The sequence below is a fragment of the Castor canadensis genome, chromosome 8, assembly GCF_047511655.1.
Source record: "Castor canadensis chromosome 8, mCasCan1.hap1v2, whole genome shotgun sequence".
In the NCBI taxonomy this organism is placed as follows: domain Eukaryota; kingdom Metazoa; phylum Chordata; class Mammalia; order Rodentia; family Castoridae; genus Castor; species Castor canadensis.
The window spans coordinates 30,765,271-30,789,570 of NC_133393.1; the positions used below are offsets into that span (position 1 = coordinate 30,765,271).

Below are 24,300 nucleotides of genomic sequence, written 5' to 3' on the forward strand. Positions count from 1 at the left end.
AAAAAATATGACCACAATTAGAAATTAGAAAATCAGAAAAGTAGAAGGAAGAATCTCACTTATTCTCCTAGTATCTAAACTGTTTCATGTATTTCTTTACAGTCTTTGATACTGCTATTCCTCCTCCTCTTCTCTCTGCTACTCCTCCTTCTGCTTCTTCTCCTTAAGAAATAATTCATGTATGATAAAATTCACCTTTTTAAGGTATACAATTTAATGGTTTCAGTTATATTTATATGTTGCACAACCACCATCACTATCAAATTCCAAAAACATTCCCATCACTCCAGAAATAAACACTGTAACTTTTTAGCAATCACTCCACCTTTCCCTTTTCTCTCAGACCCTGGCAACTACTGATCAATCTCTTTATGTCTTTATGGATTTTTCTTTCCTTGATTTTCATCTGCTTGGCATCATACAATATGTGAGCTTTTGTGACTGGCTTCTTTCACTTACTCTATTGTGTTTTCAAGTTTCACTCATTTTGTAGTATCCACCATTCTTCATTCTTTTTAATGCCTAAATAAGGTATCTTTCATGGATATATTACATTGTGGTTGTGATGAATAATGCATTTATAAATATTCATGTGCAAAATATAATTATTTTCAGTTCTCTTGGTTATTTACCTAGAAATAGAATTGGTGGGTCAATAGTAACTAGATGATTTAACTTTAAAGATCTGTCAACTGTTTTCCAAAGTGCTGTACCATTTTATATTCTTATTAGCAGTGCATAATTGTTCTTGTCTCTCCACATCCTCATCAAGACTTGCTATTGTCCATTTTTCTGATGTTCTTTGAAACCCAAAAGTCTTGAATTTTGATGAACTTCAATTTACTTATTTTTTCTTGGCTCTTGTGCCTCTGCTGTCTAAGAAAGTATATGGTATAAAATATCTTAAGTCTGATTTTCTAATATTCCAATTAGACTAATATATACATGCATTTAGACTTAGAAATACTACTTTTTGATCTATATTCATAAAAATAATGAATTAGTTTTCTTGCAATTTGTCTGGCTTTGGTATCAAGGTAATACTGACTTATTTTGTAAATTGGAAAGTGTTATATCTGCTTCTGATTATTGAAGAGTTTATGAAGGATTGAGGCCAATTATTCTTTAAACTTTTGGTCAAATTCATGATATCATCTGAGTCTGGGTTTATCTTTGTGGGAAATTTTTTCAAAACTAGTTTACTCTTTTTATTTGTTATTGGTCTGCTCAGATTTTTCTATTTGTATTTAGGTTATTTTCATTAGTTTTTTAATTTCCTAGGTAGTTAATTCATCTGGGTTATTTATTTTGTTGGTAAATAATTGTTCATGGTATTCCCTTATAATACTTTTTATTTCTGAGTAGTAATCTCTTTGTTCATTTTCTCTCTCTCTCTCTCTCTCTCTCTCTCTCTCTCTCTCTCTCTCTCTCTCTCGTGGTGGATTTTGATCTCAGGGTTTTGTGCTTGCCAGGCAGATGCTCTACCACTTGAGCCACACACTTGTTCCTCTCAATAATTTTTTTTTAATGCAGTACTGGGGTTTGAACTCAGGGCCTACAACTTGAGCCACTCCACCAACCCTTTTCTGTGAAGGGTTTTTTTGAGATAGGGTCTTGCAAACTATTTTCCTGGACTGACTTTGAACCATGATCCTCCTGATTTCTGCCTCCCGAGTAGCTGAGCCAATGCTTCATTTTAGTAATTTTGCAACCTCTTTTTTTCTTGGTCAGTCTAGCTAAACATTTGTCAATTTTACTGATTTTTTTGTCTTTCTTTCCTTTTGTCCTTCCTTCCTTCCTTTTTTCTTTTTTTTTTTTGGTACTGGGGTTTGAAATGAGACTTCACCCTTGTTAGACAGGCTCTACCACCTGAGCCACTTCATCAGCCCAATTTCAATTTTTTACCTTTTACATTTTTTGTTAAAAACTAAGACACTAACACACAACAATGTTTGCAGAGAGTCAGGATTATCAGCATCACTGTCTTCCTCCTCCACATCTTCTCCCACTGGAAGGGCTTCAGAAGTTACAGTACGCATGGGGTTATCTCTGCTGTTACAACAGTGCCTTCTTCTGGATCCTGCCCGAAGTTCTTGCTCACAGCTCTTCTTGAGGAGGTGGCCTTCTTTTCAGACATATGTCCATGATGGCATGCTGGGCTTGTTTTTATTTTTCATCACAGATTTACTTGTAAGCAAATAATGTGCTTGAGCATTCTTCTTTCTTAATGAAACCCTTTGGGTGTTAGGGCTCATGTTTTTAAATTTTTTAAGGATCTTCTTGAGGTCTGCAAAGACCTTCAACTAAACCCTTCACTGTGAATTTTCTTAGGGATTTTCTTTTTTTCTGCAGTTTCCTTTTCTCTTACCTCTTCTTCAACTATGTGTTTACTAAGTAATAGGAATTTTTCAGCTATAATTTAATCTTATGTGGTCACTAACCAAAGTATCATTTTGTGGTACATGACTGCATACATAATTTAAAGTATGTTCACATTAAATATTAACATATAATTTACACAGTCATTTCTCTGCTGGAATTGAAGCTGTTCACAATTTTATTTTGCACTGTCAAAAAAAACTGGAATCCAAGTACGGTGGTACATGTCTGTAATTCCAGCTACTGGGGAAGCAGTAGCAGGAGAATTACAAATTTGAGCCCATCCTGGGCAAAGTTAGCAGACTCTGTCTCAAAAACAAAATACAAACAAAAGGGTTGGGAACATGGATTAAGTGGTAGTGTGCTTGCCTAGCAAGTGCAAGGCCTTGAGTTCAATTCCCAGTACTGCAGTAAACAACAACAAAAGCCCTAGTGCATTTGCGTATAAGAACTTGACTGTACTTGGAGTTATTTATGTCAAGTCGTTGGATGACTGGCAGAATGGTATAACTAACTGGAGTGCTACCTCCATCTAATACCTTCTGCACCTCAGCCTGCAGGTGGCTTCTCCGAGACCTGAGAGCCTAATGTGAAAGGTAAGACTACGAAAGTAACAGAAGAAATATAGGAGAATATCTTTGTAACCCAGAGATGGCGTGACACTACTTCTTCTTCTTCTTCCTCCTCCTCTTTTTTTTTTTTTTTTGTAGTACTGGGGTTTGAACTCAGGGCCTCATGCTTGCTAGGCAGATGCTCTACCACTGGAGCCTCTCCACCAGCACATGGGGTGGTACTTCTTGACTCTTCAGGTAGCACTTCAAAAGTACAATGCATAGAGGAAAATAATAATCATTATCAGTAAAAGTATTGATAAATATGATCCAATCAGTACTAGTGATTTCTACTAATGAAGAGCACCATGGGCAAAATTAAGACAGATGGTAGTGGGGATATTATTTTGCAACATTTATGACTAACCAGGGATTAACATTAAGCATATAGTAAGAATTAATGCAAATTGACAAGGAAAAGATAGGAAATTCAGGGCTGGCAGAGTGGCTCAAGTGGTAGCGCACCTACCTAGCAAGTGTGAGGCCCTGAGTTCAAAACTCCAGCACTGCCAAAAAAAAAAAAAAAGACAGGAACTAGCAGAAACCCAAGGACTACTAAACATATGAAAATATTTAGGAAACTCATTTAAATCATAAAATTGTGAACTCTGTAATCAGAAAAATTGCTACTGGTTAAAGGTTAGAAACTAAGATGAGGTTCTCAGGGATATAGAGACCTTCATGCATGTGAGTGTGGCTCGTGTAGCCATTCTGGAGGACTGTCTGACCATGGACTATCTCACCATGTTAATCAGGTGAGGTTTGTAAACATACCAGGATCCACAAATTCCATTCTGATTTTCATTCCAAAGAAACTCTGTTATGGCAGACTGTGGGGGTCCCCCTCCTGAGAGTGAATGATTATAATATACTGGACACTGAATACTCAACAGCAGCTAGGGGTGGGCTAGCTGTACATGTGGCAATGTAGCTGTACCTTAAATCATTTAAATACATTAAGATCATAATGAATGAAAAAGATTAAGAAACAGACTGGAGACCCAATACTATATAAATTTAAAATACACATACATAATATACACAGATATTCAAAATCGTACCTTTTAAGGAAGTGAAATATGAGTGGGAAGTAGAAATAATGGGAATTATTCAATTAAAAAAGAGAGAAGTGGTTTTTTTTGTTTTGGTTTGGTTTTTTGGCAACACTGGGGTTTGAACTGGGGTTTCATGCTTTCTAGGAAGGCACTCTTATCACTTGAGCCACTCTGCCAGCCCAAGAGAAAAGGTTTGCATGGACAAAATAACAAAATATGTTAGGAACTGAAAAATATGATATGAACAAAACCCTTTTTTACTTGATACCTTTTTTTTTTTTGAGATAAGGTCTCATTAAGAAACCCAGGCTGGCTTCAAACTTGCAATCCTCTGCTTCTGCCTCCTGAGTGCAGAGATTACAGGCTTGTACACCATGCCTGGCAATAAAGTTTTTGTTTGTTTGTTTGTTTGGTTGACTGGATGATTTTTGTTTCCTTGTGGTACTGAGGCTAGAACCCAGTATATCTAGTATGAATTGCATTACTATGCATTTCATGAATTTTTTTCCTTCCAGCAGTAGTGTATAAGGATGTCTTTTCTCCCTGAACCTTTACTAGCAGGGCATTCTTAGTCTCTTAGATAATTCTAATTTTAGACAAAAAAATGTGTCTTGTTTTTACTTGTACTTATCTTTCAAATATGATGCTAATGCTTTATTAATTGCCATTTGGCAAGATGTGTTTGCCAACTTGTTCTGGTGTTAGAACTTTTTCATTTTACATTGTTATCTATTTAGATTTTCCATGGGAATAATTTCCATTATTAAACTTAAAAGTCCACTCTTAGATTTGATATTCGATTTTATCATACATTTTAATGACTTGGTATCTTTCCTATGTGTCTTTAACCAATCAAAGTTTAGTAAACTAATTGTCACAGAACCATTTATTAGATAGCTCACCAATGTATGATACCTTCTTTATAAAATATTAAGCAATTTTTAAGCAGTTGTATAGCTAGGATCTACTTCTTGTTGTCCTAATGCTAATAATCCATAACTTAGTTATTAGAATTTTATTGTTTTTGTTCTGATTTCTCCTTCATTATTTTTCCTTAATAAAGATTATAAAGAATGTCATTTGCTTATTTTTTCTGGGTATTAAACTGTAACTCAGTGACCCACATTTTATCAGCTCTTGAGGTCAAACTAAGAATACCATTTTCTCATTATTTATAAAGTCTGGAGTTGATGGATGTTGCGTTACATTATTCCTCACTGACTATATCAATTTATCTTTGTGCAAGGAACATGAAGGTATTTATGATACTTGCTTTAGAGGAATAGTTGAGGGTTGCAAATTCTTATTTTCTTTTATACTTCTTAAGAGAGAAAAATTAGGAAGAAGGGAAGTCTCTATGAGTGGATTATCAGAGCAAAAGTTTTTTGGGAGTCTCCCACAACACCATTGTGTTTTCCATGCTTGGACATTAATTTGATGTCCTATAATGAACATTCTTCTTAACTCTATTCATTCTTTTAATGTAAAATAATTGCCATAATGCTACTCTTTATTAATTGCCTCCTCTGTATGAGGCATGGCTAGACACTTTAGGATTCATTATCTTACTTAATCCCCATAATTATATGAAGTATGTATCATAATTCATTCACTGGTGCCCAGCTAGGATGCAGTGACCTTCCAGGAAGAGTGCCAGAAGAATAAACCTCAAGGAGCTCTCTCACTGGTCCCATTCTGGGCCTTCTTGATGGCCAAACCTATCTAGAAAACAGAGGGAAAGGGGGCCGTTTGATGTGGTCTGTGTGAGTTGACCTCCTGAAGCAGACAGTGGGTTGGACAAGGATAGAGAACCTAGAGGAGTTTGGAACTGAAAGGATCAATGGAAGATACCTGGTGGAATCTTTCTAGTTTTCCAAGTACTCTTTTAAGAATGAATATAGAATAATACATTTTATTTTTCATTCATACTGAGATAATCCTATATTTAAATTTCCTAACTTACAGTGCCAGGTCTGAGCAGGAGCAGTGCTTAGGTTGAGAAAGAGGGGGCTATGTGACCCAGATATAACCTTGGGAGACAATGATCAATTAATTAAAAACATTTAATGAATCCTATCAATGATTAATTACTCTGGGAAGAGGCTAAGGTTAAAGATGAGAACACTAAAGAATGGAAAAATTAAGTAACTTGTCTCATGTCACCCAGATTTTAAGTGAGAAAGTACAGGTTCCAGACAAAGCCATCTTCTCCCAAGCCCAGCCCAATCAGTGCTTTGCTGATACACTCCCAACACTCAGTGAGAGCTCTGAATATGGTCATGCTCCCACCAACTGATCCTCCTCATGGCTCTCACTTTATTTTTTACTCTCTTACTGTATTAATTAGGGATTGCTTTTTGGCTATAACAGAACACCCAAATAACAGTGGCCCAATCATATAAGAGGTTCTTTTACTAAGAATCTCATATCACAAGAAGCTGGAAAGCCAGTCTATCTTGGGAATTATGGTTGTTATCTGCTTTCTCAAGGATCCAGGATCCTTCCATCACTCTGCTTGTTCATCCTTAGTATGTGGCTCTTTTCCTTCAGGGTCTCAGGATAAGTTTCTGTTCCATCAGACACAGCAGTCAACCTCCAAATGAGAGAAGGGAAATATTGCAGGGAAATAGTGCACACCTTTTGAATTTGTTCCTCTTTGTCAGGAAAATAAAAGTGTTCCTGGAGATCCTACTACTAGACTGTATTCATATCTCACTAGCCAGAGCTATGCATACGATATACAAAAGCTATGTCTAATGTCACTCATAATTGCAAGGGGGCCTGGGAAGTCATGATAGGTGCATCATAGATAGACATATTGTGACCAGTGGGTAGTCTAGAAGATCTGTTTCTTTTTATCTCCCAAATAAAGAATTGGATGGAGACACACAGATTGTAAATCAGCGGCAAAGTTTTATTGAAAGAGAAAGGAAAGTATAGGCAGAAGGATACACTGTAAGAGAGCAGTGGGCTCTGGCCAGATGGCTCAAGAGCACCAGTCTTTGTTCAATGGGCAATTTATAAGTAGTAAGGGCAAACAGCAGGGAAAATCTGGGCAGTATTTGTGGGCTAAGGTAATCGACATGTTTGATTGATAAGGGCTTGTTACATAACATGGGGCATTCTGCATATGCCAATTCCCAGGTTTTTAATTGCACATATGAGATGCAACCAATATTCATAAGATCTAAAGTAGAGCACCTTACTGAAAAAGTCAGCTTGAGGACAGGTTTCCCTTTACTGAGCATGCACCATTTTCTGGTCTGAACCAGTCAAATGACTTTCATCTTTTGGGGAAATTTACAACTACAGAGAAATTTACAACTGCAGTTGTTATCATAAAGAGGGAAATGACCTTAAGAGGAAATGTCCAAGAACAGTACTGGGTGGGGACAAGGAGGAGTGCAACATGGAGGGTAGTGACCTTTTGTTGAGAAGGGTTGAGCCTGCCACTCTTAATAAAATTAGAATCCTATAGTTAGGAAGAAGACAGTGGATTTCATGAAGACTACCGCAGTATCTGCCATAATTGTTTAAAATTATGACCTACTCGGATGAATCTGGATATCCTACCTGCAAACACCAATTTCCTAGCTGATAAATTACCAAGGACTTTGTGGATACCAAACTTTCCTATGCATTCATGACTTCAAGCATGCTGTCCTCTCATTCCTTTTGCCTTACCTCTCATATTTCTTGTTTGTCCCAAACATCTCATCTTTCAAGTACAACTGAAGGATTTGTTCCTATCTAAAGTTTGCTTAGCTTTTGTAAGCAGATTTGACATCCCTTCCAGTATAAGCTCATAGCACCTTGAACTCATTCTATCAATCATTTCATTATAATGAAGCTCTCTGTGTGTGTCCCTTCTGTGGTGCTTAAATGTAATATGAAGAAGGAAATAATTCATCCATCTTAAGCTGTTGTCTCAGCACGTATTGTTTGACCCAAGAGAGTATTGCTTTTTATTTCATTTAAAAAAATTTTTGAAACTATACATTTGGGTCTCACTTTTCTGTTTCAGTGACACTTTTTTTTTTTAAAGTCATTTTTGTTACTAACCCAGGCTTATTTTCCTTTGGTTCTAGTTGTTGAGATGGATGAAAACAATGGACTTGTACTTATAGAACTGAATCCTCCTAATCCCTGGGATTCAGATCCCAGGTCTCCTGAAGATTTGGCTTTTGGGGAAGTGCAGGTAAGGAAATATAAAATTTATAATATTCTTTTATAATATAAAATTTATAATATTCTTTATTATAAATTTATAAAATTTATAATAAAAATAATATAAAACTTTAGAGGAAGTCCTAGTGGAGAGTCAAGTAAAAATATTGAAAGAAATTCAGAAATTACTCAATGCCATATCACCATCAGAAAAATGGTGTATTCATTTGTTTTCTATAGCTCATAACAGAATTCCTGAGGCTCGGTAGTTTATAAAAGAAAAAGAGGTTGATTTAGCTCACAGTAATGGAGCTTCAAGAGCATGGCATTGGCTGGCATCTGCTCAGCTCAGGTGAGGGCTTCATAGTGGATGGAATCGCAATGGCTGGAGCATGTATGGGAGTGGCAAGTAGCACATACAGAAGAGGGATTCAGGAGAGGTGCCAATCTCAAAGGAAACAGACTGATCCTACATTACTCACTGCTGAGGGCAATGCCTCTAGTGACTTAATCACCTCTCACAAGGCTTCACCTCTTAAAGGTCCCAACACCTTGCTACACTACTGCATTGGGCACCAAGCTTCCAAAACATGAACCTTTAAGCAACAAACCACATCCAAACCATAGCAAATTACTACTTGTATATTTCTGCATCTTGCCCTAATATCTTTTACAAACCTTAATGCATATTTCCAGCTTTACAAGAGAGTTTCCTTCAGAAGAAACACTAATAATTTTGGAGAGATAGGCAAGCAACAATTTTTCTGTGTATTTGGGAAGCTTGTGTATATTTGGGCAGTTACTTTGTTATGGAAACCCACTTAAAAATGGCTTAATGAAAACTATTTTGATTTTTTGACCTCTCCTCACCTACTTTACTGACTTTTCACACTGGAGTTCCTGTTACCCTATCATCTCTGCTTCTCCATGCATTCTTTTTCTATGGATCAGCAAATGAGGAATGGTCTCCTGTCAGTGTCTGTCTGTAAATCCTTGTTTGTAGCTATTCTTAGAGGATTTTGACATCTTGAAGGAATGAATTAGCATGTAATTTTAGAAGAGAAAGCTGCAAGCCTGTTTAGCTGGTTGTCACTCCAGTATACCTGGCTATGCCAACCCACCAAACTCATTGGAACTCACTCATTCACAATCCTCTTCACAGACACACTGGTGCCAGCATTTAAATCCTCAAATACTTGTCATAACAGTGTTACTTTTCCTTATGAACTGTGCTTTGAAGGACTGGTCACAAAAGATTTCCTGCAGTGTAGACCATACGTAAGTGTTTAGGAAATAATTTCAATAGATTAAAACTCTATAAATCTGTTGGTGTGACACTGAAAAACAACCATGAGAATTTCTATTCTAAGAAGATTATAGTCTGTGCTGGGAGTTGTGTTCTATTTAAGACTTCTGTTGGGTTGTAGTTGAGTCCAGGATTTGGCTTAAGCTTGCTTAGGAGCAAAGTTTTCCACTTAGCTTGTCAGTGAAGCAGGCCAACCGTGTACTTTGTTGTTGATGACCAGTAAGAATATGATAATAGGAATCTCACTCTCTTCTAACAGATAACATATCTTACTCATGCCTGCATGGACCTCAAGTTGGGAGACAAGAGGATGGTATTTGACCCTTGGTTAATTGGTCCTGCATTTGCCCGAGGATGGTGGTTGCTACATGAACCTCCATCTGATTGGTTGGAGAGGTTGTGCAAAGCAGACCTAATTTACATCAGTCACATGCACTCAGATCACCTGAGGTAATGAACCCTGAACCAACTCTTAAAACAATGCTGCAGTAAAGTCATAGAGTGTTTTCAGATTCTTTTGAAATCATACTTGATTTGAAATAGGTTGAGTTAAGATAATGAGAAGACTAGTAAAAGATAAATATTTGCATTTAAATAGCAATTTCTATTTCAAAAGTGCTTCCACACTTTACACCATTGGCAGTGAAAAAGGAGCCATTGTAAGAAGGAGGGCTGTGTTAATATTTGCTCTCACTTCCTCTCCTCAGGCCACTTGGCACAAGAACAAGCTTAAGGATCATTGAAGTTGAGCTTTATTTTTTTCAGCTCAGCACTTATTGCAGGAATCAACACACATTTTCATAAAGGGCCAGTGTTGCTGAGCATGTAGGCGTGACTTGTGATCTTAGCTCCCAGGAGTGTGAGACAGAAGGATCTCAAGTTCAAAGCCAGACTGGGCTACATAGTGAGACCCTGTGTCAAAAACAAATAAACAGTAAAGTTATAAAGGGCCAGTATAAATATTTTAGGCTTTAAAAGCCATACAGTTAGTGCTGTAAGTAACTCAACTATAGAACAAAAGCAGCCACAGGCAGTCTTAACTGAAAATGAGATTTACTTTTCCAATAAAACTTTATCCACAGAAAATGGCATTTGAATACCACATCGTTTTCACATATCATAAAATATTATCTTCCAAGTCCGCTGTGATACTGCTGATGTACTGAAAATTCCCTAACTCAGATAATCAACAAGGAGGGAGAAAGGATTTTCAGTTAAGTCATCACAGATGGTTTAGCAAATGAACTGAATTGTCAGAAGATGGAGGATCATAGACCCAATTCCTTTGCTTAATCAGAGGGTCATGTTTCTTCATCATTGTTTGGAAGTTTTTATTACTTTTCTGGGTTGTCAAGATAAGCACATGTCAATGCCCACAATTTTTAAAAAAACAATTTCACTTTTTGTTTGACCCTACATGAAAAAGTTTTCATGTAGGGCATACGGATAGAAATGTTCATGGTGAGCTGGGTATGGTGGTTCATGCCTGTAATCCCAGGTCCTTGGAAGATGGAAATTGAGAGGAATTAGGTTCTACTCCAGCCCAGTGGATTCCCCCCACCACCTTACTAACTAGCAAGACTTCATCTCAATCAACAAACTGGATGTTGTGGAGCATGCCTGTGGTTCCAGCCACTGGGAGGCAGAAGGAGGAGGACTGTAGTCTGAAGCCAGTCTGGGGAAAAAAATGAGAGACCCTATCTAAAAAATAACTATAGCTAAAAGGGCAGGAGGTTTGGCTAAAGTGGTACATCACCTGCCTAGCAGACATGAGTCCCCGAGTTCAAGCCTCAGTACTGCCAAAAAGAAAAAATGTCCATGATTAAGGATAAAACATTGGTCCTTAGTTGACCAGTCCCTGATTTTCTTTTCTAAAGCTATAGAAACCTGAAGGCATGAATATGTTCTGATTTATTTTTGTTTTTTAAGGAAGTGGTTTACATTTTTAATTAATTGATTCAGTAACAAATTACCTGCAACACACTTCTTCATTGATCACCACCCACTAAGGTGTTGGGGTACCACAATTAAAAATCTTCGTCTATTGAGCATGATACCTTTGTCTCACAGAAGCTCCAGGAACCAAATTTGCGTTAACTTTGGGCTCATGAGAGTATATAACTGCAACGTGGGATAGCACTTTTGTATAGCTTGTTATGGCATAGGAATAACAACATCATGTAAATGAGGCAATTACTTTATGGTGTCTGCAGTAAAATGCAACCACTTATGAGCAATATTCTACGGGAAGACACTAAACGGGTGGGGAATGGAACTGTTAATGTCATTTGGTCAAGTCACTCTTTAACCGCTGGCCCAATAGTCGATGTAGGTTTAGTCTCGGGTTGGTGTGGGCAAAGTCGTCGTGCACTAAAACACCAGTTTTCAACTACAGTATCACAGCACATTGCTTGTACAATGTGTTGCCATTGAAACGTTGCAAAAGCTGATCATTTTTACTCATTTCTTTGATAGACCCTTAGTTTTTGACTCTTTCTTAGTCAACTAGTAAATATGGAGGTCATTTGCCCCCAGACCTCATGTCTGGACTTTACTTACTGAATCAAACTTCCCTGAATTAAAACGGGAAAGTCAAGGTACTATAGTGAATAATCTTTATTCAAAGAAATGTGACTTTATTATGTAAACATAGTATTGTAATAGATGAAATTAATAGATGTCAATAAGAATTGTCAGCAATTATTAGACCAAGGGCAAACACAACAAGGGGATTGGACTTTGAGCACATGATAAAAGCGAGAGCACACAAGGGAGGGGTGAGGATAGATAAGACACCTAAAAAATTGGCTAGCATTTGTTGCCCTTAACGCAGAGAAACTAAAGCAGATACCTTAAAAGCAACTGAGGCCAATAGGAAAAGGGGACCAGGAACTAGAGAAAAGGTTAGATCAAAAAGAATTAACATAGAAGGTAACACATATGCACAGGAAATTAAAGTGAGTCAACTCTCTGTATAGCTATCCTTATCTCAACCAGCAAAAACCCTTGTTCCTTCCTATTATTGCTTATACTCTCTCTACAACAAAATTAGAAATAAGGGCAAAATAGTTTCTGCTGGGTATTGAGGGGGTGGGGGGGAGAGGGAGGGGGCGGAGTGGGTGGTAAGGGAGGGGGTGGGGGCAGGGGGCAGAAATGACCCAAGCCTTGTATGCACATATGAATAAAAAAACAATAAAAAAAGAAAATTGTCAGCAATTATAAAATGACAAAGCAAAAAATATCCCTTTGTTTTTTTTAGTAACTTATCCTAACTCCCAAAGCCTTCTAAGACATAAGATTTAGTTACTGAACTCAGAAATTTAAAGATATGTTTAAAGAATCCTTGAGTTTTTAATCTCTGTTTTGGGAACAAAAACCTACTGAACTTCCCATCCCACTACCACCAGATTATTTATGTTTGAAGAACTTTTAACTGTATTATACTGTAAATATTAGTACAGTTGATAAGTACTGATATATAGATTTTGTTCATACTTTTCTTACAACTATGTTTTATTTCATTGGACATTATGCTCAACCTGCTAGCTTGATTCTTAAAGTAGAAAGTTAGAAACTATTTTCTAAAAGAAGTAGCACTAGGTTTAGAATCAGAAAACTCAAATTTAAATACCAATATTTTATTTGTTGTATGTTTTTGAATATGTTTCCTTGTCTACAAAACCAAGACACCTCGGTGCTTTTTTTATGAGAATGAAGTAATATATGTGATGATGCCTGGCACTTGTATATATTTGAAATATAATGGTACCTCCACTTGTTTATAATACTATCCTTTCTACTGTGTCCCACAGTTGTTTATAACAATCCTTTTATATCATGAATGCTCAATAAATGAAAGTTGACTTCATATATGTAGGTATTGGAAAGTACTTGAGTGACTGATTATGTACTGAGTTGGAATTACTATGAATATTGGATGCAGTTTTCCTCTGCATTAAGTCTTACTGTCTTGCCCAGTTGATAACTTGGATCCTCCTTTAAGGATAGATAATGTATCTGCAAATCAAAGTGTGGGTATCAACCTTTAAAGGTTGAAAAACCATCTCTTGCCCAAATGGTGGTGACATTCAGGCTCCTCTTGTCCTGTACTGTATCGCAGTTCTCTTTCTTACTGGGAGCTACAGCTTGGGAATGAGAGGAAGGGAAGATTGTGCAAAGCTTCATTGCCAACAGTCTCTGCAGCATGGCTTTTTCTGCTCTGTGACTTCTACTAGAGCTCCCCCTACTCAAAAGCAGCATCAGTGTGGAACATGAAACCTGCACACCTGGCTGGCGTACACTCCACGGTACATGTTATGTTCTAACAATAAAGAGAAATCTCCTAGAAAGTTAGAGCCACCCTTGAGGAGAAATTCCTCTCTGGACTCTGTTAAGAGTCTATTTTCAACTTCTTGCTTTTCAGTCAACGCATTGGTTTAAGGAAGAAACTGTCTCTTGTACTATATAATCTTAGTTTTTCATTTTTCAACTGTTCTATCCTTCTGATCCTAGTTATCCCACACTGAAGAAACTTTCTGCAAGAAGACCAGATATTCCCATTTATGTTGGTGACACAGAAAGACCTGTGTTTTGGAATCTGGATCAGAGCGGTGTCCAGTTAACTAATATCAATGTCATGCCATTTGGAGTATGGCAGCAGGTCAGGAATCTGTTTTCTTCCTGTGTTTCCCACTTATGCTTTCTGAGGTGAATTTTAGATGAAGTAGTCACCTAAACAAAAAGGGGGGAAATGGCCCATGTTGATAGTACACGGTACTTGGTAGATACAACCTTTATTATATAACCTTTAGTTATGTTAGACATAACTATGTAGTAAAAGATGGTTTTCCTTCCATTTACCAATGGTATAACACTATAAGACAAGCTAATATATTCAGCTCCAAATAAGAGGGCTTTTTTTTCAAACTTAAGGTCTAATTGTCCAGTTTATCAGAATTGAACTTCTCAAATATTGAGTTAAAGAACAAATGGAGTTGTTGATTTTATTGTTAAATTCCAGGTAGACAAAAATCTTCGATTCATGATCTTGATGGATGGCGTTCATCCTGAGATGGACACTTGCATTATTGTGGAGTACAAAGGTACTTTTTTATCCTCATCAACAATGAAAGACGAAAAATACTCTGGGTAGAAAAGATAGTAATAGCCATCTGAAGTTTCATCCTCTGTTCATCTTCTATATTCATTTTCAGAGATTATTTTATATTATATCCTTACCTCAGAAAATGAGCAATTTTTCAGATACTCTTTCTAGACAAAATACTAATAATATGATCACAGTAATGTATTATATAATACAAAGCTTTTAGCATTAAGGAAGCCAATATTTCATATTTCTCCTAGAGTGACTTCTTTAAAACTATTTTTACTGAATAAATGTCATCAGTTGCTTTCATCTTAAAACATTATCTAGTAATCTTATTGTACACTTCTGCCTTTCATATGACAGTGTGGTCTTACCCCTCCCGTCATTTGAAAATGAACTTTGCAAAGGAATTGTAAAAGACAGAGGAATTTGTGTTCATCTAATCATTCTTTCTTGGAAAGTTTTGCTTCAAAATCTGAGATGGTTGGTTGAAGAACGCAGTCTATCTATAATCTAGAGTGGAATCAAGCTAATTATATCCATGAGTCACCCAGAATCCACCTAGTTAAGTGGGACAAAAGTATTCACTTGAAAATTCAGAATATACTACTGAATACTTTGTATTTTGAAATCTTACTCTCTGCTTTTCCATAGACATATTCTATAATCAAACAAGTCAGATTATACAGACTAAATAGAAGACTTTGATGGCTTGGGCATTCAAACTGTGGTATTCAAAATTTCACCTTGAATACTCACACTTTTTGTTTCTTCACAGGTCATAAAATACTCAATACAGTAGACTGCACCAGACCCAATGGAGGAAGGCTGCCTGAGAAAGTTGCTCTAATGATGAGTGATTTTGCAGGAGGAGCATCAGGCTTTCCAATGACTTTCAGTGGTGGAAAATTTACTGGTAATATTTTATATCAAAGTGTTACCAAACATCAGTGATGACACTTGGTTCCTCCCCATAAGAAGCTTACAGTCTTAAAAGGAAACCAGGCTTATAAGCTGTAGCTCTTATGAACTAAAGTTTACACTCAAAATGTGATGGTAGAGCATGAAGGAAACACGTGAGTTCATGGTGTGGTCCATGAAGCAGGACAGGGAAGGTATGAAACTGGTAACTCAGGGTAAAATGCTCTTGGAATATGGTCCAGAATGAAATGTGTGCCATTCAACAGGAGCACATCCTGTTGGTCCTGTGGAATGCTCAACAAAGTAGTGACACAGCCAGCAAAAGGTCCTCTGAAGTCTGTGGTCCCAGGCAGGAGTCCATCTGCCCTGGGTCCAAGAGTGGAATTAGGGTTGACATGAGGAAGTGTGTAAGATATTTCATTCTCACACTAGCATTGTAAGCACTCTATTTCTAGTTAATAAGTGATGATGTTTGGTAAGTGATCCCTGTGTAATAATGTGGCAGAAAATGCCTTACAGAAAGAAGATAGCCTCTACCTAGTTCCTTGCTTTCTTCCATAAGTCCATATTCATTGCCTCCCACAGTGCGAAAGATAGGGAATATTCTGTCCTTAAGGAGTTAACAGTGTGACTGGGGAGGCAAAATACACTTACTGAAGATTAACTAGCATAATCTCATTCTTGTGTGGGTATTTGTGTGTGTGTGTGTGTGTGTGTGTGTGTGTGTGTGTGTGTGAGAGAGAGAGAGAGAGAGAGAGAGAGAGAAAGAGAGAGAGAGAAAGAGAGAGAGAATGAATGAATGAATGAATGAGTGCATGCATGTATATACATTTTAAAATCTGGAATACACCAAAATGTTAACAATCGTATATGGGTTATAGGTAACTTTTATTTTTTCCTATGACCTTGTCTGTGTTTGTTAGATTTCCACAGCAATAATGATCATAACAGCTCTTTGATCTGGGCCCTATAACGTTCAGTCTGTCCTAATCCCTCAATTTCCTCTACTGCCTGTTTCCCAATGCACACTTACAATCAGCCCACATGGGCCTGCTTTTTCTTTGTTAGGCCTGACACATCTAGTACCTTCTTGCCCCATATCTTTGCATTCACTGTTGCACTCCCTAAAGTCCTCTTGCCCCTAAACTCCACATGCCTGGCAACCTTTTTTCTCAACTCAACTGCCATCTGTTCCCTGAACACCTGTCTAATAACAAGTTTCAGTTCCACCTATCTCACTCCAGGTGCTCTCTATCCTGTTGGCCTCTTTTATTTTATAGCTTATTACTCTTCACAATGACTTTATTTACTTGTAATTGTTTGTTTCTTTCACTAGAGCAAGTGCTCCATGAGAGCAAGGACCTGCTTTGTCCTATTCACTTCTGTATTCCTAGTGCACATGAATATATCTAGCACACAGTAGGTATACAGTAAATATTTGGGAAGGAAGGAAAGAAGGAAAGAAAGAAAGAAAGAAAGAAAGAAAGAAAGAAAGAAAGAAAGAAAGAAGAAAGAACAGCCTTGTGAGGTAGTCATTGTGATTCCATTTACAAAAGAGGAAACAGCCTGGTAGCATGACTCAAGTGGTAGAGTGCCTACCTAACAAAGGAGGAAATAGACATAGAGAGGTTAGGTAGTTTGCCCTATGCTGTACCACTGGTAAGTGGTAGGGAAGGGCTTTGATCCTAAGTATGACTAACTCCCAACTGTATGCTCTTAGTCACTGTGTATTGTCAGATTATAATAGATATGTTTGACTTTTATCATGCACTAAAATAATAGTCAACAATGTGTCAATAAAAGGGTAATAATTATAAGAATTACAGTCTTTTAAAATGTGCTTGCACACAGCTATAACTATGCTGGCTGACCTGTGTATTCAGCGAGGGTCCAAAACAAATTACCATAAATAAGGAGAGAGCTCATTACCTTTGGTTGGTCTGTTAACATTTTCCTAATAACCAAGCAAAATCTCCAAATGAAGTTAGGGAGTATCCTTCACTAACAACACAGAACTTGTTCTATTTCTGCTTTAGTTAACCATCAGTTTTATCTCCTGAACAAGTTCTAGGTTATTAGAACATTTGCTTTGTAATGATTTCTGAACAGAGGAACCTCTAACCCAAATCCTGTCATTTCAGAGGAATGGAAAGCCCAGTTCATTAAAACAGAAAGGAAGAAGCTCCTGAACTACAAGGCTCAGCTGGTGAAGGACCTGCAACCCCGAATTTATTGTCCCTTTGCTGGGTATTTTGTGGAGTCCCACCCATCAGACAAGTATGGCTAGACATTTCATACAATGTTTTTACACATAAGTGAATGTATGCTAGAATGTGTGTTTTTGCTGTGGTACAATGTAAAGTGAGAAAGAAAGTAAATGTTGGGAGTCTAGAACTTTTTATCAGCTGCTGGTGAACAGAGAGAGCATGAATAAAATTCCCCAGAGTTAATTCAGATAGGACGTTCTCTGAAAGATGCCGCGAGACAGAGGAAGCCAAATGGCATTTATTAACTGTGTGGCAGGAAGTGAACCACGGGCTCTTAACTAAATCAACTGAATTAATGCCCCAGTAACATAGTGAGGAAGGTGGTAGAAGGCCTTTTCTGCAGAGTGGGAGACTGAAACTCAGGGAAGCTCTGGGATTTGGTCAAAGTTGCCCTGATGGCAGAGTGGAGTTGAGAAGAAAAACCCTGGTGTGAAAGCTCTAACTCTCTTTCGCTATATAACACCGCCTCCCAGAATAGAATTATGTCATGAAGTTATTTTCTCATACTTGGGGAATCTGATGTGAGTTCTCTTGAAGCAATATCAATTCTGCAAATGGTATGACTCATCATCAATTTATGGAACTGCTGAAAGAAAAAAAAAGATAACAAATTTGTTGATCTAGTACTCTTTGCCAATCCCCACTGGTTACATGATGGAAGACCTATACTGTTAATTCCAATTCAAGATTTTATTAAAACGAAATGCTTACCAAATTCTCAGAAATCAAAGACAAAATCTGGCAGTGTGGTTATGTTTTCTCATCAGTATCACAACACATATGGAAAAGCTCTATCTGAACTTCTAAAGAAAGGAAAAGCTTATTTGTCTTGGTTCTATAAGTATTGTGTTAATTTCCTGAGGCTACTTTTAAAAAGTACTACAAATTGGATAGCTCAGAACAATAAAACTTCATTTTATAACAGATCTAGAAGGCAGAAGTTTGAAATCAAGTGTGGGCAGAGCCATGGTCCCTCTGAAGTAGCTAGGAAAAGATCTGTTCCAGGCTTTCTTCTGGCTTCTCTTTGCCTTAGATACTCCTTGGCTTACAAGATGATCATCTTTTCCCTATAGCTGTTCACATAACATTTTCTCTATGTCCAAACTATTTTTTCTTGGTGGTATTGGCATTGGAAGCAGGTCCCTGTGCTTTCTAGGCTAGCTGTACTATTTGGATGATGCCCCCAGCCCTTGTTTGCTTTAGTTATTTTTTGGATAGGGTATTACAGTTCTGCTCAGGTTAGACTTGAGATGTGAGCTTCCTGATCCCCACCTCCCACTTAACTGGGATTACAAGCACATACCACCAAGCTCAGATTGTTTGGTTGAGATGGGGATTTTGCTAAAGTTTTTTTGCCAGGGTTGTCCTTGACCTATTATCTTCCCAATCTCTGCTTCCCAATTAGCTGGGATTACAGATGTGAGCCACCATGCCTGGCCCACAAACCTATCTTTTTTATAAGAATACTATTTATATTGGATTAGAGTTCACGTTCCTGACCTCATTTTAAGTTGATTACCTCCTTAGAGATCCTATCTCCAAGATAGGAGTCACGTTCTGAAGTACTAGGGGGCTAGGACTCCAATATTTGAGGTAAATATAATTCAGCTCATGACTTTTCATTACACAAATCAATAATTATTATTTTACACGTTTTTCTAAAATAAGTCAATATTCAGGTTTTATTTTAAATTGATAGCATTACAACTCACTGAAAAATGCAAGTAAAATTTGAAGACTGTTCTGTTAGTGTTGATAATTTAGAGTTGCATAGTGATTTATGTAACATTCCTTTGAGGTCGATATTAATGTTGACACAAGAGTTAGTGAGCTTAACAAAATTGAATAAGACAGCTTTGAAACAGATAGGTTTTAGTTTCAAAATCAAATCAATTCTTCTAAAGAAATGAACCAGTTTTGTCAATGGGAATTTGAATATTACATAAAAATGAATTTTGGGTATTTTATTCTCTCATTGGAAATCTTTTAAGTATGTTTGGAATATTTTGAGCATGTGAATCTACTTCTTAAGCCATAAATCTTATGAAATCTAAATACAGAGCAAGCATTTCTGATAAAAATTTAGTATTTGGACTGAGGTATACTCTGCTTAAAATAGACATTGGATTCTAAATACTTGATATGCAAAAAAGAATGTACAATATTTTAGTAATTTTTTAAGTTTAAAGTATCAACAGATAAAATTATATGTATTTATTGCATAATGTCTTGAGGTATTTATATAGATTGTAAAATAGCTAATTGATATATGTAATATGTCACATGTTTTATCATTTTTGTGAAAATCCACTCTCAGCATTAGCAGCCTATAAAAATCTCAGCAGTAGAGTACTTCTAGGAGCTTGGTCATTCCAGATAATGAAACCATGCCAAGTGGCACAATTTTCTGGGTAGCTGTAGTTTATTTCTGTACACATGAAAATTTGATTTTGGTAGAATTATCTTCTCAGAAAAAAATATTTGAACATAATTTATACCATAGTATCATCACTTCAAAGTTTTAGGTTCTGATGTAAAAGTTTGATATCCTTATGGTCCACTGATGGATATTAAAAAAAAGAAATACAAGAAGCCCCCCCTTTTGCTATGAATATAAAAGTGCCTAGCACAGTGCATATTTCATAGGTCTACAAAAAGATGGGAGCAGTGTGGCATAGCTGGGAGAGCCTAGATTTCAGATGTAGACTGATTGAAGTTTGGATATATGTTCTACTACTTACATAATTAGTGCAACCTGAACCCCAATTTTCTGTGAATTTGGTATAATAAGAAAGATTTTAAAGCCATGATAGTTTAGGGAAAGACATTGAAAGAAAATTTGCTGAAAAAATGTTCTAAGACCAATAAAATGATTTTGAATATTTCAGCTTTTTAAAAGGATAGTACACAAATTTTACTTCATATAGAGATAAGCAGGAAAAGTGGAAGGCACTAGATCACATTTCCAAGGACAATCCATCCCATTGTGATCTGCACCCTAAAAAGATAAATACAATTTCCAGTTTTTGTGAAGGCTACTGGTATACTCTACTTATTCTCTCTCACTGAAGGGACAGCATGCCTGGAGCAACTATCTACAGACCCTGAAAACTAAACAGTAGCAGACAGATTAGAGAAGGAAATGAGAACTTGAAGTGCCAGTGAATCAGCAGTAATTCTCCCATTTAAATATACATATGTTGTGTTGGAGGCATGACTCCAATGGTGGAGTGCCTGCCCAGTAAGCATGAATCCCTGAGTTCAAACCCCAATATATATATAATAACACATCTGTATATCTACACATGCATATATCATATGTTACCCCACATTCTGTACTCAAAGATAGTGCAAACTGGCCCTGCACACTGTTTGGGAACAGAAAGAAGCCCTGGGAATTAGAAAAGGTACGAAAGTCTTCTGGGCTTTGAGGTGTTTGTTTTTGTTTTTTCCATTTTGTTCTGCCTAGTCCCCAGGCAATCCCTAGGCTGCATTGGCTGAGACATCATCAGTAATTGTGTAGCACCTGAAATTACAAGGAAAAAGATCTCTTCTTTCAGATCAAAGAAAGTTTTGTTTCAAGAGTGTGGAGAGAGTCCTTGTTGCTGTTCTTATTTCTCTAATCTCTCATTTGGCCTCAGAAGCCAATGCAGTTTTCAGAATATGCTCAGCAAAGCAGGGGAACCAAAAACCTCACTTTTCATCAGAAAATGAAAAGAGGAACACCTGGGGAGATTGCAGAAAGGAGACCACAAGAAAATGAGTCATAAAATTGCCAACTCTTGGACTCATTTCCAAGCCACATTGTGGGCGTGGATATGATCCTAAAAACAGAATCAAAGTCTCTGAGAACTGAAATACAGGACCACTGCTCAGGTCCCACACTGGTCACTAAGTGGCAAACATGTGGAACAGATCTGGAAAGGCCCACCGAGACTGAACTATGAGACAAAGCCTTTCTGTTAAATTTCTGTTGTTTAAGCACCACTGTCTGTGGTACTTCGTTTTGGCAGTTCTGACAAACTACAACGATAAATGTGATGTGTACCATACTTAAAACAGCATAAAGGACCCTGTATGCTGGAGAAATTCCTACATTCCATGCAAACTGGCAAAACGCTGATTCTAAGTAGACATGAAAAGTTAAGTATGGGATATTGTAATCCCTAGAGCAGCAACTATAAAAACCATAAAAAGGAATATAGTAAAAAAAATGTAACAGGCAGAGTAAATAGAATATTAAAAATATATAAACAATCCAAAAGAAGTAAAATATGGGGAAACGGAATGAAAAACAGAGAAAATAAAAAGCAAATAATAAAATGGTAGTCATAAATCCAAACTATCAGTAATTACATAAAATAATTGGTCTACATACGTGTAAGTGAAGCCATTTGAGAGAACCTTGCCACAAAATGAGTAACACTAAGCAATCTCACTTTGCACCATCTGATTTCATGACCCACAAAAATGGTTGTTTCTTTAAAAAAACAGTAAAAATATAACTATTGGAAGACAAAGATTGTAGTAATGGATAAAAGAACAAGACCTCACTCTATGCTATCTACAGGAAATCCACTTTAAATATAATAACATAATTTAAAGGATGTAAAAGTTATACCATGAAAACATCAATCCAAAGAAAGCTGGAGTGGATAATATCATATATATAGGCTTCAGAGCAAGGAAAATTACCAAGGATAAAGAAGAACACAATGATGTCAACTCAGCAAGGATCAGTTCACCGAGGAGACACAGCAGTCATAGATGTATATATGCCTAACATCACATCTTCAAATATATGAAGCATAAATGAACACAGCTGAGTGGAGAGATGGAAACCCACAATTATGGTTGGACACTCCAACATTCTTCTCTTAGAATTGGTAGAACAAGAAAGCAGGAGATCAACAAGGATATAGAAAAATTTACCACAACCAGATACTAAGTGGATCTTCCCCAAACAGAGGAACACACAGGATTTCCAAGGATACATCAAACATCTATCAATAAAATCATATTCTGGGTCATAAGACAAAACTTAACTAAGTTAAAATTTAAATTATATAAAGTATGTTCTCTAGTCATAGTGAAATTACCTTAGAAATCAAGAGAAGGTTACTGGAAAATCTCCAAATGCTTGGAAATTAAACAACTTTTCAATAATCCATGGCCAAAGAAGACATCTCACGGGAAATTTAGAAAACATTTTAATGTATTAAAAATAGAAAATGCAATGTCAAAATTTGTGCATCACAAGCTTGGCATGATGACATGTACCTATAGCCCCGTCTACCAGGGAGGCAAGAGTATTGCTTAAACCAGAGTCAAGTACAGTCTCGTGAACGACTGTCTCAAAAAATTGTGCAGTAGAGTTAAAACAGTGCCTACTGAGAAATTTATAGTATTGAATGCTTACATTAGAAAAGAAAATAGATCATGTGCACGAGGCCCTAGGTTCAGTCCTCAGCACAACAAAAAAATAAGTCTCAAGTCAGCAATCCAAGGTTCCACCTTAAAAAGAAGGGTAAAATAAAGCCACAGCAAAAAGAAACAAATAATAAAGATAAGAGCAGATATCAATGGTAATTATAAATAGGAAAACAATAGAGAAGAAGAATGAAGTTAAAAACTGACTCATTGGAAAGATTAATAAGATTGATAAACCTCTAGTTAAATGAATCAAGAAAGTAAGAGGAGACAAGCACTGATATTAGGAATGGAAGAGCTGCCATATCTATAGATCCCACAAAATTTAAAAGACTAATAATAAGGAAATACTACAAATAATTCTATGTGCATAAATTCAACAACTTGGATGAAACAGACCATTCCTTAAAAGCCACAGACCTCCAAGTCTCTCACCTAAGAAGAAACTGATAGTCTGTATCTACAGAGAAATTCAATTCATTGTTTAAAACATTTAAAAAATGAAAACCCCCAAGCCTAAATTATTTTTTGGTAAATTATAACAAATATTTAAAGAAGAAATAGCTCCAATTTCATATTCTTTTCCAGAAGAGAGTAGAGAAGAAAACATTGTCAATTCATTTTATGAGCCCATCATTATCCTGATACCCAAAGAAGACAAAAGACCTTATATGAAAAGGAAGCAACAGATCAATATGCCTCATGAACACAGAGGAAAATCATAAAAACATTTAGCAAGTCGAATCCAACAATAATGTATGATTGATGAAATGATAACTTGATCAGATTTTAAATATTTAAAGCAATGAACGTATAAACACCAGAGATCTGGTGCATGTCTGTCACCCCAGCTATGCTAGAAGCCTAGGTAGGAGGATTGTGGACTGAGGCTGGTCCCAGGCAAAAATGCATAACCCTATCTGAAAAGTAGCTAAAGCAAAAATAGGATGGGTTGAGGGGTGTGTGACTCAAGTGGTAGAGCACCTGTCTTGCTAGCTTGAGGCCCTGAGTTAAAAACCCAGTTCCACAAAAACAAAAATAAAACAAAAAAAGACAT

At 36.7% G+C, this 24,300-nt stretch overlaps 1 protein-coding gene across 19 annotated transcripts in view; it reads left to right on the top strand.

The window, feature by feature from the left end:
* Positions 1-24,300, top strand: part of LOC109687273 (cytidine monophosphate-N-acetylneuraminic acid hydroxylase) — a 300,528-nt gene that overhangs the window by 244,336 nt on the left and 31,892 nt on the right. For all 19 annotated transcript variants that reach the window (XM_074082744.1, XM_074082757.1, XM_074082751.1 and 16 more), the window contains 7 exons: positions 5,224-5,301; positions 8,134-8,243; positions 9,778-9,968; positions 14,031-14,178; positions 14,539-14,620; positions 15,404-15,541; positions 17,688-17,823. In XM_074082744.1, the coding sequence (XP_073938845.1) occupies positions 5,224-5,301; positions 8,134-8,243; positions 9,778-9,968; positions 14,031-14,178; positions 14,539-14,620; positions 15,404-15,541; positions 17,688-17,823 (883 nt within the window). The remainder of the gene's footprint in view (positions 1-5,223; positions 5,302-8,133; positions 8,244-9,777; positions 9,969-14,030; positions 14,179-14,538; positions 14,621-15,403; positions 15,542-17,687; positions 17,824-24,300) is intronic.